The sequence below is a fragment of the Columba livia genome, chromosome 12, assembly GCF_036013475.1.
Source record: "Columba livia isolate bColLiv1 breed racing homer chromosome 12, bColLiv1.pat.W.v2, whole genome shotgun sequence".
Taxonomy (NCBI): Eukaryota; Metazoa; Chordata; class Aves; order Columbiformes; family Columbidae; genus Columba; species Columba livia.
In genome coordinates, this window is record NC_088613.1 from 7,788,975 (window position 1) to 7,806,147 (window position 17,173).

General features: G+C 41.6%; 1 protein-coding gene across 9 annotated transcripts in view; it reads left to right on the plus strand.

Moving 5' to 3' along the window:
• Positions 1-5,873, plus strand: part of KLHL13 (kelch like family member 13) — an 83,133-nt gene extending 77,260 nt beyond the window's left edge. For all 9 annotated transcript variants that reach the window (XM_065077653.1, XM_065077656.1, XM_065077655.1 and 6 more), the window contains 2 exons: positions 2,173-2,286; positions 4,316-5,873. In XM_065077653.1, coding sequence (XP_064933725.1) covers positions 2,173-2,286; positions 4,316-4,803 — 602 coding nt within the window. In that variant the 3' untranslated portion in view covers positions 4,804-5,873. The remainder of the gene's footprint in view (positions 1-2,172; positions 2,287-4,315) is intronic.
• The last annotated feature ends 11,300 nt before the right edge of the window (positions 5,874-17,173 follow it).

Consider the following 17,173-nt stretch of genomic DNA (forward strand, 5'->3'; position numbering starts at 1 on the left):
GCTGGCATAACTTGGGGTCCATGTGGAAGGCACTCTTCCAAAACAAGAAGCATTTCTACTTTTAAACAGTTTCAAGTAAATGAAATAAATCCTTTCATACCTGCAAGTCAATGTACATAATTTGCTTTGAAAGAAACAGTAATTTAGTGTGTTTTCCTTTATAAAATGAATAGTGTTCTGGACCAGCACTTTTCGTATTTCTTAAATTTTAATTCTAGCTCCTGGGTGGGGCAAAGCTGAAGAAAATCCAGTGTGGTGTAACAATTTAGCAACTAGTATGTGCAATATAGACTTAAAAAATTTCTAACCTTAGATGATGCTCAACTAGTTGTGAAACGGTGTTGCTGACACTGGAACTGGAAGCTTTTATTTTGAGTGTGTCTACTTGTGATACTAATTGTATGGAATTAAAAATATGATCCTGTTTCGCAACACTAAGAACGTTATGTGTTTCGTAGCAGAAAATTCAGAAAGTCACTGTAATGTGTTGTTTGCTACGTTTTTCCATGACTAGGGATTTTTGGGTGGTAGGCTGAGACCGTAGCTATACTTTACTCTTCCAAAATTCTCCAAAGGAGGATGGTGATGGGGTTTTTTGTGGGTGGTGGTGTTTTTGTTGTTTGTTTCTTGTTGTTTTTTTGTTTGTTTGTTAGGACAGATTTGGCGTTAGGATGAGCTACCTTATAGTCACTGTATGAGTGTCACTGATTGATATTCTTCACTGGCTTGCCCAGCATTGCTAATTCTGCAGGCTTATGCTAACACTAGCTAGTTTTTGCCTTTCAAATGACAAGCTTCTCAGCTTCTGAATATCTTTTTGTCTCTTTTCAGTTGATGTGTAATCCTGGCATGTAAGTCACCATCACTGGTTCCATAGAGCTGGCTCGGATTTTTCTACCCTTGATTGAATAAAAAGCTTTTTCTAGAGCAAGTAAAATGCCACTGTCAAAGACAGATTCAATTTTGTACACATAGTTCATAAACATCTTTCTACAGAGATTAAGCATTGTATAAAAAGCATTATAATATGATTCTTAATTTTGCTTATTTAAAATGAGATTTAGTTTAAGATAACACAATTATTGATAATTGCTTTGTGTATCATAAGGTCACTGTATTACAGGGTTTTTCAGGATCACTTGCCCTTCTGGTCATATTGTACTGTTCAAGCTGTCAATCTCTACAGCTGGCTCAGATCCATTATTAAATCTGTGTCTTATTTCTGTTCCCTGTGCTTATTGCATTGACCTTTTCCTGCAACCCCACATTTCTTCCATCCCACTTCAAAGAGGGGATCCCTTCTCAGAACTGCTTTCTGCAAGGACACCTGGGCTCTGCGTTTCTTTTTAACTTGGAACTGATTTCTGATCTGATGGATCCTCTGATAATGTTAACATTCCAGTTCACAAAGAAAACTGCACAAACGGGGCTGGGTATTGACACAGACACTGCTTCTTTCCATTTGAGAGTCAATGATGTTTCATGTTGTATTTTTTTTAAAGCTTGGCTTTTGTAAACTGTTTGAATTAGTGACTTGCATATGCTGCACTGTATGTTGCTGTGCAAGTACTTAGTAACACATTGCAAGACAATAGAAAATTAGTTGACAGTTGCTGCCCTCTTTTGAGGGCACAGGACCATTTCAATTTGAAATACCAAGAAGAAAATCTATCCTGATCTTTCTGTATAGGTGGGACATTGCTGAAGACTTGAGCCTGTTCTGGTTGCCAGATGTATTGATCCTCTTAGAGACAGGTTTTAAGTTTATTCCCCATCTCTCTACAGCAGGCACTGAAAGGGAGTTGTACAAGAGGAAAAGGGTGGAAAAGCTGAATTTACCCAGTTCTGTTGCCATTTTCTCTGCTGTCCCACAACTGTAGCCCCAACCAGGTTCAGGAGCCAGGGCAGCTTTTTGTGTCAGGCAGGAATGGGAATGATACAAGTAGAAGGCAAGAATGCAAGAGGGTGTTTTATTCCTTTTTGTTCCTCTGGGATGAGGCTTGAGGTTTTTTTGCATTGTGTCTCGACATAATGCTCAATAATTCCCTCGACACTTTCTCAGCTGAACAATGTTTCTCATTGATGCTTCCTCTGTATATGAATATATTACTGCCACTGCGACTCAAACCCAAACTGCTTCAACGTTTTTATATTCTCATTTGTTTTAAACAGCCACTGTGGAATGTTACAATCCCAGGATGAATGAATGGAGCTACGTTGCAAAAATGAATGAACCCCACTATGGTCATGCTGGAACAGTCTATGGGGGATTAATGTATATTTCAGGTAAATAATTCTTGTGATCGTATCATCTCTATGAAACAATTACTTATGTAACTTTTCCTGTTTCAGTGGGAGACAATAAAGATTGTCTCTGGTTGCAGTAGGTTTGCTATGGTGTAAGCAGTGATGCAATTTCCTAAGAAGCCAGTCAAACAACATATATACTGCAGAGCCTGAGGAAACTATTTTAGGTAATATTATGCATTTACATAATAAATGACAGCCCTGAATTCCAAAGCAGTTATTCACTTCAGCCATCAGAATATGTTTTTCTATGGCAACACCACATATATACATTTATATAGCAATAACCATTAAATATGCCCTTTTTGATACATTTTGGAAAAGCACTGGAAATTTTAATATTTTGAGGAAGAACATCTGCCTTCATTGAGCTAATGGAAAGGGCTAAGTTTTCATGTTAATCACAATGTATGAATGGTGTCTGTACTTTCACTGGCCTTTCAACTGTGATGTGCTCCATCCTATATGTCACTGTGTGATTCCATTTTTTTCCAAACAGGGGGCATTAAGTTTTCTGAAAATCTGGTCTCTGCTCAATTTTTAAAGGAGATTCAGCCTGTCTGTCGGTGATCTCTGCAGAGATCACAGCCCTATGTATGTTCTCCTACTGTGGTTTTAAGGGATGTCCTCTAAGAACGAAGCTGAAATTCAGGGTGAGAGGTGGGACAAGGTTGCTTGGCTGTAAAGAACTGGTGGGGAGATGCACTGGAACAGTTTGGTCCTTGGGGCATTACGAATTAGGGGGTCTTGTATCAGTAGGCTTGGAGGGATTTGTTTTCAAATCTACAATAAAGTACATCTGCTTATTTTTCTATAAGCAAGTCCATTAAGCCAGCTTCTAATCATTGTGCTGCTATTTGTATTTTGTTGCCCCTTTTGCTTGTTTTACTGCAGGTGGCACACGTATATGCTCCCTGCTGTGCTTTTTTTTCATGTAGATGTTGTGTATTTCCCACAGAATTTTCTTTTCCTCCTGTGTTCTCAGATATCCCAAGTCTAGGCACTTTTGGGGTTGAAAATGTGAAGGTTGGTTCCTTTGTCATTAAAGCCTCTTCTCTCTGACAGGCTCCCAAGTGGCACCTCTATTTCTGCTGTCATTAAGTGTCAGGGCCAGACAGTCCTCTTATTTATTCCATATTTAACTCTTATTGTCCAGCTGAAGAATTAAGTAATTTCTTGCATAACTCCTGCAGACACCATGCCATCTCTGTCAGCTAATAATCCAAGCGTGATAATTCAGTGTTGAATGGTTAGCCCAGCAGGAGGTTGTTCAGTAGTAGGGTATTCTCTGCGTATTTTTTAGCACCTCCAATACAGTTGCATTATGGTCTTAAACCATAGCTAATGAGCGTACAGTGTCTGAAATTGGTGTGACTGCTTTCTGACCTGCCAAGTGACCTTACAGAAAGGTGGGACGTTTCATCCACTGATGGGAAATTGTCCTGTGATTTCCCCTGAAGCCTCTCCAACTGCTTTTGCAGGGAACCGTGGAGAAGCTAAATATAGAAAGAACCGTAGGCATCTGTTAACAGAAGAATATTTGAAATCTGTTTCCTCTCTCTCTTCAGTTCAAGTTGATGAAAAATGTTTTCTGAAGAAAATTCTGCTATGTGATAGCAAAACACAATAGCGTAGTATCAAAATTTGAAAGGGAAATGAATTCCTGGTTTCTTGATGGTGGGAAAGAAAACTAGCAAACCGAACAAATGTAAGCAAAGAAATAAATTTGCCAAAATGAAGCATAGGTAACAATCTTTTGTTATTTTAATCTGCCAGTATCATCTTAAGTAATGAGGTACTGTATGAGACGTGGCTTCTTTCCATATTCAGGTTTAAAGGACCAAGGTATATTAAAAATGTCATTTGAAATGGAGCACATACGTGATAGTAATCTAAGGTAATGTGATAACGATTTAGGGAAGGCTGAGTTCATTCACAAACATTTGTTTTTGCTATTTATTGCTTATTAAGGGTGAGCACTGCTCTAACATGTGTTTTATTTCTCTAGGAGGAATTACCCATGATACTTTCCAAAAGGAACTTATGTGTTTTGACCCTGACACAGACAAATGGACTCAGAAAGCTCCGATGACAACAGTCAGAGGTCTACATTGCATGTGTACTGTAGGGGACAAGCTATATGTTATTGGTGGAAATCACTTTAGAGGAACGAGTGATTATGATGATGTCCTAAGCTGTGAATATTACTCACCAACTCTAGACCAGTGGACTCCCATTGCTGCCATGTTACGTGGGCAAAGTGATGTTGGGGTTGCTGTCTTTGAAAACAAAATCTATGTTGTTGGAGGATATTCTTGGAATAATCGGTGTATGGTGGAAATAGTTCAGAAATATGATCCAGAAAAAGATGAGTGGCATAAAGTATTTGACCTTCCAGAATCGCTTGGTGGCATTCGAGCCTGCACTCTTACTGTTTTCCCACCGGAGGACAATACAGGGTCACCGTCGAGAGAATCTCCTCTTTCAGCACCTTAGAAACATCCCTTGACTTATGATGTTGTAGTAACACCTTTGCACTGCATCATGGAGTCTGTTAATTTTTCTTCAGTAGTTTCTGTTAGGCTTAGCCTACAGCATTTCGTACAATTACTGGAAAAAAAAAGACTTTGACATTATTTGTGCTGTTTGTTTGGCCTAGAATGTTCGTCAAGTGGTTAACAAAAAATGATGTACTTACCCGAGCCAAATGTTTAACAAATGAGAAGATACTGTCTATAAAATGTATGAACTAGGTACGTTATTAATGTTGTGTATTGGGTGTGAGGTACCTTATAGCTTACATTTGGAAGCCCAATGAGTCAAATTGGAAGATTTTGTATTGACCATATTCTTTCACTAAATTTCATAGTTGAAATACGTTTTCCTTTCGTTTTTGACTGCCAATTACGAGGGGGGGTAGACCACACCAATGTGAACTATGACAGAAAGTTGCCAAGGGGCCTGAGCTACCTCCCTCTTTTCACAGAGTATTTTTGACATATCTGTTTACCCACCTGCCTCTGTGGGTGCATTCAGAGCATTTGAAGTTTCTTAGGCAGAGGGGGAAAATAAAGTAATTTTAAAATATTAGCACTATACAGGAAGCAGACCTTGTAGAGGCTGGGAGTTTTTTATAACGTATATCAAGTGTTTTATCCTGAGTCGGTTGCATGATACTTCAAAGAAAAGATTTGAACTGTTTGGGTTTTTTAATTTGGGTTTTTTTCAGGAATTGGCTTCCACTCACATGGGAGCACACACTATTAACAAGTGGGAATTCAGCGCAGTTGTGCATTCTGTTGTATGCCTGTGCTGAATATGGGTAGATAAGGGCTAGAAACATTAACTTAAGCCACTGAATTTGACCAAATCGTTCCATCAGATCAAATTTAATCTACCTTTTCTCCTTTGCTGTTGAGATAACTTGCATAATGTGTCCTCTGTATAGTCTCAGTTAATAAGGTTATTTAGCACAAAGTGCAGCTTCGGCGAGAGAGCTGCTTTTGCTCAGTGAACTTGGACTACCACGTTTTACCTTCTTTTGTTCAATAAAACTTTTAACTGCAGTTATTCAGTCTAAGCTACCTCATTAATGTATTTGGTTTTCTTCCTCTGCCTCGCTGTCTCCAGGATACGCATTACGCATATCTGTGTGGGTAGATCAGTTTGCCAGGAAACCAATGCTGAAGTGATCACGAATGGGTATTTTTGACCTACTTTTGAGGAACTATTTTGGCCTAATGTTTTCATTTTATTGTTAAGGACGGACAAAAGAACAAACGGTCTTAATTTTATTTTCATTGGAGAACTACTGCTGATGTGTGCAGCCGTGCAAAGTTACAGAAGTCGTTATCTGCTCCAAAATACAGCGCACTGCTGACAAATGGCAGCTCTGAGAGCTTGTAGGAGGCAAATACCATTGTGCTTGTTCTCAACTTCCTGTCGTATGTTACGAGTGGTTTTGCTAATGAACACAGGGGACCGTCATCTAGGCAAAACGGTTTAAACCAGTTCGCTTATTTGATTGTGCTGCGTATTACCAATAACCATGTAAAGCTTAATAGACTTTTGTTGGGAGGATGCTATTTGTATATTGTCCCTGCTTGATGCATCAAGCAGCAGTATCACTATGGTGTCAAATTTGGAAGTACTGATATTTATTCTTTATGCAGTTTACTAGTAATAATCACTACCAAAATATATATGTAAACTTTAGGTTTTATAATTGTTTTGGTTAAAATTAAAAGCAATTATTCTTCTTTAAAAAAATAATAAACTTCTGCGTAGCTGCACAAGGTTGTTACAGGTGTTAGTTGTGGTACCAGTGGAAAGTAGCCAGGCAAGATGAATTGACTCATCACCTTAAAAATCCTCTTCTAATGATGTGCAAAGCAACAGATAGGTAAATGTTGCTGTGTCGTTTAAGTGTCACATGCTACTAATTCTTATTTTTTCCAGCTCAGAGACCAGATTTTAGAATCTACTTGAGTTTAAATCTTCTGGTTTGAACATGCTGACATGAAGTCAGGTTCATCGGGGGCTCAACTTCAATGCCTCTATGCAGACACACGTAGCACGGGTAACGAACGGGAGGAGCTGGAGCTGTGCAGACACCTCTGGGGCTGTGATCTTATTGGCACCACAGATGTGGTGGGATGGCTCCTATGACAGGAGTGGTGGAATAGTGGATTAAATATAGTGCTTCAATCAAATTAATCTTTGAGGTTTTTTCTTATATCTCCCTCTGAATTAAAATGTTCATAATTACATTGGTTAACATCTACTCACTGGGATTGAAAAGCAAACATCAAAGATTTGCCAAATACCTGCAAACTGTTTTCTTCTGTAATGCAGTGTAAAATGACTTGATGCTCATTAGATCTTTAACCACAGCATAACAAGCCCTTTGCATCACTGACTCCACAGCTGTAGGTATACATATAGATAGAGCAGATACTCAATCTCCATTTTCAGTAAGGCTGCTTTTGTGAAGAGTAAGCCTGTCATAGTATCTAGACCCAGCAGTGTACATATGATAAGCAGCCGCCTCTTTTTTTCATAAATCTGGAAAGCTTTCATTTTTGCAGTTACAGTAGCTAAATTAGAAAAGCATCTGGATAAAAAGCAATTAGCAGATATTTGTCCTGCATGTGAATAAGACTGCATTAGCGCGCTAGCAGGGAGAGCTGCTGGAGCTGTCTGCCCTCTCCTGATGATCACCGACACACACTGCAATCTCAGAATTCATGTGGACTTTGCTATCTTTGGTGCCCAATTAGCAACACCAAAAGTGCTCACTTCCAGATACAACTCATCAAAAGGCCCAGCTGATATCCCTACGAAGAAACAGGGCACACAGAATGACCTGAGACAGCTTGGATAATGTTTCCCTTGTGCGTGTTTTGAAATGGGACAAGAGCAATGGGGAAGAAAACCTGGAAAAACCCAGATTATTTGACATTTCTTTGCCCTGTTCACACTGAAGAGCTGATCATCTGCAGGTGTCCAGTTTTCTGTGGTTCCCCTTCCCTTAGCAAGTGTTATAAAGTCTAAGAGTCTGGCCCAGGGCAAGCAATTCATGGCAGGGCCAAACCTCTCCTGGGGCATTTGCAGTCCTGGCATTCTTGGGACAATGGACTTGTCATGATGGGGTGAGCTGGAGCAGCACAAGGCAGCTGACAGCCTGACCTGTGGCTCTGGAGTTCCCTTGTGCTGAAGAGTCACAGTGGGTTTTAACCTATTCCCAGGACAAAAAATGAGTTGTTTTTAATACCATTGCTATTCTTAAATTGCTCATTCTGTTTCTTTGGGGGAGAATCTTAAGGGAGTAGCATTTTAGTAACAGCTAAAATCAATAGCAGGATTCTTTATCAGAATAATGGAATAATGGCTTAAGGAGAGAAGCCAGAGAGTGGTAGTCAATGGTGCGGAGTCTAGTTGGAGGCCAGTATCTAGTGGAGTGCCTCAGGGGTCAGTGCTGGGGCCAATATTATTCAATATATTCATTAACGATTTAGACGAGGGAATAGAGTGTACTATCAGCAAGTTTGCTGATGACACTAAGCTGGGAGGGGTGGCTGACACACCAGAAGGCTGTGCTGCCATCCAGCGGGACCTGGACAGGCTGGAGAGTTGGGCGGGGAATAACCTGATGAAATTTAACAAGGGAAAGTGTAGAGTCCTGCATCTGGGCAGGAACAACCCCAGGTTCCAGTATAGGTTGGGAAATTACATATTAGAGAGCAGTGTAGGAGAAAGGGACCTGGGGGTCCTGGTGGACAACAGGATGTCCATGAGCCAGCACTGTGCCCTTGTGGCCAGGAAGGCCAATGGCATCCTGGGGTGTATTACAAGGGGGGTGGTTAGTAGGTCGAGAGAGGTTCTCCTTCCCCTCTACTCCACCCTGGTGAGACCACATCTGGAATATTGTGTCCAGTTCTGGGCCCCTCAGTTCCAGAAGGACAGGGAACTGCTGGACAAGGTCCAGCGTAGGGCAACAAAGATGATTAAGGGAGTGGAGCATCTCCCTTATGAAGAAAGGCTGAGGGCGCAGGTCTCTTTAGTTTGGAGAAGAGGAGACTGAGGGGTGACCTTATTAATGTTTTTAAATACATAAAGGGTGAGTGTCACAAGGATGGAGCCAGGCTCTTCTCGGTGGCAAACAATGATAGGACAAGGGGTAATGGGATCAAGCTGGAACACAAGAGGTTCCGCTTAAATTTGAGAAGAAACTTCTTCTCAGTAAGGGTGACAGACACTGGAACAGGCTGCCCAGGGAGGTTGTGGAGTCTCCTTCTCTGGAGACATTCAAACCCACCTGGACATGTTCCTGTGTGACCTCACCTAGGCGTTCCTGCTCCAGCAGGGGGATTGGACTGGATGATCTTTTGAGGTCCCTTCCAATCCCAAACATACTGTGATACTGTGAAATCTTAGATTAGGGTAGGGCAGTTTGCATACAGACAAATTCTTCCCAAAGGTTTACAGTCTTAATCTGATGTTCTGGTTGGACATCAAAAATGACTTGATGCCACAGCGATAAGTGCAGTACAAATGTCTGGAGAAGTTTATAGCCAAAGATTTTGGGATTATCTGATCTTTTTTTTTTCCAAAGTTCACTCTGCGTACTAGAATTGTTGTTACTTCTTAATTTAAACTCCAGCTGGTAATTACTTTGTCTTTGCATTGGTGTCTGGCTTTGCTGGTTGCTAGTTTGTCACTCTTCCTTTTTGTAGCTGGCATCTTTGTTGCTTCCCTCTGCTCCTGATCAGAGTCGATAAAGCTGAAGCTTTTCTAGTGGTGTGGTCCTCATGTCAGGGGAGAAAATATCCCACTGCTGGTATGTAACATGCTTTTGATAAACATAATCATAATTCAGCTTGTGTATACTTAGAAATATATAAGCAGTTTTATCCTAGTAAAAGGTATGTGTGTGGTGAAGGAGTAATGCACGCGCCAGTTCCTCCTGGCTTGCTCCTTATGTGGTGGTTTAGGTTGTGCGTAGTGACAGATTACCCGGAGATCTGGAGGAGGAGTCAAGCTCTCCTATATTGCACTTTATGCTTTCCATGCCCCGTGAAAGTGTTCTTTACTTGCACAGCATATGTAGCTTATCAGGTATCTTTTTTGTTTCGTATTTTAGTTTAAATGTGAATGAAAATTCTTTGTGTACAGATGTGTTCAGGAAAAAAAAAAAAGTCTTAAAATGCAGAGTTATGTACGCTTCACTTAATGATAAAGGTTTTGGACCCATGAGTATTGCAGCAGCAATTCAGCTTGAGAATGTGATCACAGTTTTGAGAACAAGCGAAGGAATTAGGAAGACTTTACTGACTGGCGCCAGTTCACATGTTCTTGTTGCCACACACTTACACATTATGCAGGGAACTTCTTTTCTCTGCTGATTACTTATTCTGTGGAAAACGTGGTGGGATTTGCTCCACAATTTATCTTAGTAAAGCGACATGGCTAGTTTTTGTCAGGAATTCCAGCATGGGTGTTACATAGGAGTTTATTTACTGACCAGGTGATTTGCAGAAGATGCAAGTCCAGATAACCTGGGAGTGGTGCCACAGCAGGAGCCCTGTGTGGTCAGCATTCCAGAAGGGATGATATGGAATGGGGATTGCCTTCTCCTCTGTATTATTTTGGATCTTGAGTGCAGGTTTATTCTCCCCATCTTGGGGTGTGTTTGTGGCTGCTGTTTGTGTTTTTCACTTCTTATTCATGAAACAAGTGATGCCTCTGAATCTGTAGTGGGAGTGAAAGGTTCAGTTGGTTCTCCCTGAAGTAGCTGCATGCCGTCAGGCTGTCCACATGTTCATTAAAGAGTTTTCTATTTGGGGCTCTGTTTCCTAAGCATTTAAAAGAATTAGGTTTGGGATGTGAAAAGATCTTAGGTGAAAATGTCTTTGGGACTGGAAATATGCAAAGCTAGTAAGTTTTCAGAGTAAAATTATAATTCTAGGCAGAAAACCCACATTTTTTAGAACTTGGCATGGTTCAGAGGTTCACTTGGACACTGAGCTTCTACAGACTGTCTGGAGTGAGACATATTTATATATATATATAAAGAATGATAATTTGTAGTTGGCTTGGGTGAACCAGAGCTCAGTTGTTATACCCGCCTGCACTCTTGGCTGGCCTGTCTGTGTGTTCTCCCTTAGACAGCAGCATTCTGCATTGGCTGGGGTCTGTTTTCTCTGGGCGAGTGTAAAAGCACCTCTCCTGTCTGCCATGTTGCCTCTTCATTGAGCTCGAAAATAAATCAGAGCTTTGATTCTTCTATCTGAGGTACATTGTGGCTCTGGTCTGCTAAAGATCACGTGGAGCTGGGGCATGAGGACTATAGCTTTGCAATCTCATTACCCACTGGCTCCTTGCTGCCCTGCAGGCAAACGTTCCCAAACCCAGCTAAAACTCCGTGTGCAGGAGAAAAATCTCTTGAGGCTGACCTAAAATTCTACTTACCTTGGCATGTAAGATGACCAGAATCTCCTCGTCCTCTTCTCACGAGGGTGTATACCAGAGCTGCTGAGTCCTCTGGAAGGGGTAAATACAAGGGGTATGCAATACTTCTTGTTGGCCATTGCTTCTGCCATTTGTTTCTTTTGTGCCTGTATGGAAATGGCAGGAGAGGGGGTCAGGGTTTCAGGGTTTGGTCACACTTTCCAGATCCCAGCAAGAGAGCAAACTTGTTCGCTCCCATCTGTCTGCACAACACTGGGGGGAAAAAAGACCTGTAAGGACGCTTCAGATTTTAAACATTGATTCAAAGAACAATATCAATTAATGAAGGAAAAAATTAAAATTCATCCATTTTAACATGTGTTCCCCATATTCAGGATTGTTCCAAAATGCTTGGCTTCTGTTAAATTAATAACTTTGCCTTTAGCTGCCATGTTCAACATCACTGTAAAAAATTTGCTTGATTTCTTTTCCATTTGTTTTTCATTGCTTGTAACCTTTTCTTAGAAGTGTGGAAGTAATTTTCCTTACATGTTTTATGCACCAAAATAAACACACCACTGGTCACCTGAGTCCCCTCCCCATATTTGTTACAAAGTGCCTGCCAGTGTATCTTGCCATATTTTTACCCAAACCTTTGACAGTTATCAATAAACATAATTACAAAGTGCTATAACTCCTGCTAATGGGTGCAGGTTCTTGTGCTGCATCATTAGGTGTGGCAAGGAGGGGCCATCCCTTTTCTCAACAGTAGAATACATATGAAAAAATAATTTGCTTTGAAGAACAGGCCTGCCCTGGATCATTTAAATGCAGATTATTTTGGCTTGTGCTTGTTAACTTCAATTTTTAATATTTTACTTTTTAAATACATTTTTGCAAATAGTGCCTATATAGCACTTTTTTTAATAGAGAACGTGTATTCCTTGCTAATGGGTGGGTAGAGCTTGTGGGGTTTACTCAGCCCCTGCCTGCCAGGCTGCCCACAAAGGCTGGTTGAGAGCGATGCTCTCCCAACTTCAAAGGAACAGCCTTGTGTAACTAAAGAAAACCTGCACCAGGAACAGGAGAACTGAGCTTGGATACAAAATCAAAGCAGTTTCTGAACTGCAGTTAAGAAAGGTCAACGTCTCAATTGGAAAGCCCTGTGTTTCTAGAGAGTGGAGGGAGCCTTGCTGTCCCTTAGGCGTGTTTTGTCGGGAGTATAGGGTATTAACAATGAAAGGATTGTTGCTTTAAATAAAGACCGTTAAGTAAATCCCCCAGTCTGTCCCCAAAACAGAGACAGATTGCTTCTGTTGATATGCAACACTTAACATTTGACTGTGTGTATATATGGGATGTCTCAAGTGCTCATATGTAACAAACGCATCACTTCTCTGCTGTAACCACATGAATGATGCCTTAGTTCCCATGAGTCACTGTGTGTTCTTCATAATCAATCCTGAATATTGTTTTTAAATTATATAGAATATTAGGGGATATCCTTCCTTGTTTTAAAGCATTTTTAAAGCAATCTTCTGTATGTAACTGTTGTAGCATTATTGCGTTTACTTGAATCTGGCAAAGATAACATGACATGTCAGGTTTTGGTTCATCATTCAGGATTTTTGGCATTGCTGCTGCTGCTTTTTGCTGTAGAGATTTAACGGGAAATATTTCTTCCTGTGGCAAGAAAAAACATAGGAAAGGAAACATCAGATGCCAACAGGATTATAACATGAGCTGTCAGCACCTCTGCAATTTGGGACAATTTTATGATTTACAATCCTGTCAGATTTTTCATGTTTAATAGCCCAGGAGGTTTCCATTTGGCCTGAAGTGACACAGTGCTGGGAAAGGGAAAAAAAAAAATCAAACATCTTTGCATTATTCCTTGTCTGTGACTTTTGTCGTATGCCGAGGAATAACAGTGCACTCGCATCTGCACCACAACAGCAAGTATGGAAACCCTGTTTCTCTGCCCCAGCCCGTGGTGCTGGGGACTGAAGGTCTCTGGTGGGAAGGTGAGTTTGTGAAGGTTTGTTGAGGGTTTAGATTGCGGGGTGACAATAAAACCCTGGCAGATGTATTGTTAACCTCCTCTACCCCTCACTTCCCTCTTTTGCCCCTCCCTCTCCCCCCTTCCCACTCAGGACAGGCGATCGGGAGGAAAAGAAGGACAGAGAGAAGAGAGCTGGAAAAATTAAAAATGTTTTACTAATGCTACTAATAAGAATAGAGAAAATAATACAAAATATACAAAACCAATCTTGAAAGTCTCAGCAACTGCAGAGCCGGCACCCGAAGTCCTGGATTGGACTCTGCAGCCAATCGGAGCTGGATTCAGTCTCTCAATAGGCCTCAGTTTGCAGGGACGACTAGCAAGGTCCTCTCCTAATGTCGACCATAAGCAAAAGGGAAAAAAGGGACAAGATCCTCGTGATCTCCCACTTTTATAAGAAGTATTCACGTGAATGGAATGTTACACACAGTTGGTCAGTTTCTTGGTCGCTTGTTTCTTGTTGTCCCTCTTGCGAGATGTCCATCCATGCTTATCAATAACTTCACATTCCATTGCTATGTTTACCAAAATATGTATCTGGTTCTCCAGGAAAATACAGCTAATATGAAAGCTTTAGCTGACAGGCAAATCCACTAAAAGAGAAACTTGTTTTTAACAAAACCAGGACAAGGTTCCTGGGTGCTGGCTGTGCCCGTCTGAGCAGGACAAGCAAGGCATAAGCGTGGCTGCTGTGCAGAGCGGAGCCTTGAAAATGTCTTCATCTGATAGCATGGAAGAAGAATTCTTTATATTTTTTTTAAATCCATAATTTGAATCTCGGCATAATTTGAATCTTGGCTCTCCAAAGCACTGGGCAAGCCTGAGCTGCAATCACTGCATGTAGAGTTCACTGTAAGAGGTTGTCTAGACGAGACCATTCAGTTTTAGCACTTGTCAGACACTGATTTTGGAGAGAGGTGCGGGTGTGTTTTCCCTCCAGTTTCCGCTTAGTCTTTAAATATTTCTCACTATTTTTTTCCTCTTATTCTAGGCATGTTGAGGCACGTGGAGGCTAAAAGGTAGGAATGTGACTGTGACCTCCTTGTGTCAGGAAGCATATGTCCTGTACTTTGTGAGGCTGATGGGAAAAAAAGCCCTGTTTGTTCCCCTCCTCCTTTCTTCCTCCCCAAAGAAAACCCATCCTATTTGTAAACATACATCTGCACTAGACCAGGCATTAGATGTGGGAGTTTTAAAAGATGTTTCACATTATACATCTCACTCTTCATTTTTGCTGTCTATTCTAAATGAAGATGAATTTTTTAGGCTTCTGTTAACACCATGTGGCATGAGGAATCATGCCAGTCAATAAACAGCTGCATCTTGCAGCTTAAGGTTACTCCAGAAAATGCACTCCTTAAGGAATCACGTTTCATTTTCCTCTTCCATGTTTACACACTGATAAATATGGACTTTCTGGAATTTATAGATAACTCACTAGAGATGACGTGTGCCATATGGTCACTGGGACAAATTCCAGCTTCATTAACAGTCCACTGGCTGAAGGGAAATAGTTACTATTTTGAGCAGTATAAGATCAGCTTATCAATTAGAAAACAAGTTAAAAATTACAGGAGTTTCCTTTTACAGAAGCCCCTTCTCTGAGTCTTCTCCTCCTCCCCATGCCCCACACAGAGCTGACTATGCAGTATCAAACCATTAAACCCTGTGTTCACCTTCCTGCTCGGCCCTTTGAAATGGCTTAAAATTAAGCAGAGAAATGCTTAATGTGTAAGATTGCAAATATGGAAGCTAATAGGCAAAAGACACCCCTATCTTACTAAATGTTACTGTCATAGTGTTCCCAGAGTGTGGAGGGAGGGACCTGCTGGAAGAATCCTCGAATGTTGCTACTGGTGGCCAAAAGCTGTGCCCTGAGAGTAGGAGCATCACAAATCTCTAGCGGTATATGAGCACCCAACAGTGGCTCTTCAGCTTCACAGGAACACGTGCTGCTGTTGGGGAGAGCAAGAGGAGTCTCGGGGGGCACCCTTGGCCTGGGCTGTCCATGAGCCGAGCTCAAGGACTTGAGTCTTGGTAGGAGGGTGTGATCCATCTTTATTTTACTAATTCTCTTGTTCGCTAAAGGAAGACCTTTCTCTTTCAAGTTCCTTTTCTAAGCCACCTGGAAAGTCTACATTCCCATGAAATGAGAGTAAATGATTTATCAGACTTTTCTGATGCTTGTTATCATCTAAGGTTTAAAGTATTTGTTTTCTCTGACTGTTTATTGATATTTTATTTCTTTTCTCAAAAGCCCAAACATCTTGTGGCCTGCCTGAAGGCAGATGATGCATCAGGTTCAGAGCTTTTTGATGTCAACATCAAAGACAACACTGTCAAGCAGCTGTGTTGACCAGATATGGAAGGCATAGGAGAACCTCATGAGGAAGCACCGGTTATTTGATGAAAACAGTTCATGAATTGCTGCAGGTAAGTGGGCTCATTGAAGAAGTAACAGATTGAAAGTCTGGTGTGGTACAGGTTAAATGTCTAACGCAGTACAGGCTGCCTCTCCTGGCTCAGAACCATCCCTGCTCAAGTGTGGGAGGTAGCTGCAACCTGGCTGGGTTGCCACACTGAAACAGCACTGCTGTGTGCACGGTGAGAGGGCTTCCCCGGCTTCCAGAGGAGCAACCGCTTAAAATAATGTGGTGGCCTCTCAGCCAGCTGTGCTCTGAGCCAAGAGATGCTCGTCCCTGCTAGTTAATGCCTCTGCCAAAATGCTGCACATCGCTTCTGTCTGGTGTGAACCATCAGCCCCTGAACCTCCCAGTGCCGCTCTCACAGAAGGTGGTGTGCCCTTTGCTCAGTTGTCAGTGCCTACTTGCTAACTGAAGACTTTATCCATATGATTTGACAGTCTTCAGTAACATAACTCAACTAGCAAGTAAAGCAGCCTGACCAGGCCTGTGACCTCCTCGTCTGCTCTCAGGGGCATTACACTGAGGTATGAATATCAAATAGCTTTGTGTGCCCTTCAGAAATAGAGAGTAATGTTTTGGAAGGGCCCAGTCAAAAGAATGCAAAGTGGCTTCTTCTCTGGGTGTGTTACTTGATGTTTTTCAAGAAGCCAAAGCATAAGATGTCAAGACCCTCTAGCAAGGGAGACCTCAGGTATCTGAGTTCTGAATTTACTACTGCTAGAGATATTCATTTGGGCTCATTAGGAAATTTCTTTGCTTGCTTGGAAAACACATGGATGACTTCACATCTGAGAACTCTGAATATTGGAGGGGAGTGTTTCCCCACAGGCACCTCTGCTCCTGCAGATCAGAGCAGTCGTGACACTCGGCAGTGCCTGTCGCGTGGGCTCCTGTTACCATAGCACTGCGGAGGTGGCATCAAGGAGAAGGTCACCAGTGCACAAGCTGAGCTGCAATAATTATTTTAGTAACTCTGCTAACGACAGTGGAACTGAGCTGAAAATGTTCCTGTCTGAAAGAGCTGAGCCACAGAAAGCCACCTACTTTTCTCTGCAATTCAACAGAAACTGGGTCTGCTCCTAAATGCAGTCAGTTTTGAAACCTAACCTTGCCTGGAATTGCAGGGGTTAATGCTCATCTCTACTTTCAGATGAAAACTTTAAGGCTGGTAGGTACCTTGAAGCGTGCAAAGTAGCTCACAGCCCCGTTGCGTGTCTTCTGCGGTGCTGTCTGCTCTGTATTTAGGCTGTCTTGTCTTGCTAATCACATCACATCACATCTGTCAGCTGTCTGTGGCCAGAAACAAATTGTAAACAAGCTGTCAAGGTGGAGTGGGGTGAATTTTTTTAAATGGCAAAAAAATCAAACCACCTTGAATGGCTGAATAAAAAACCTGAGTGGCTGAATGTTCTTTCTTCAATTTTTAGTG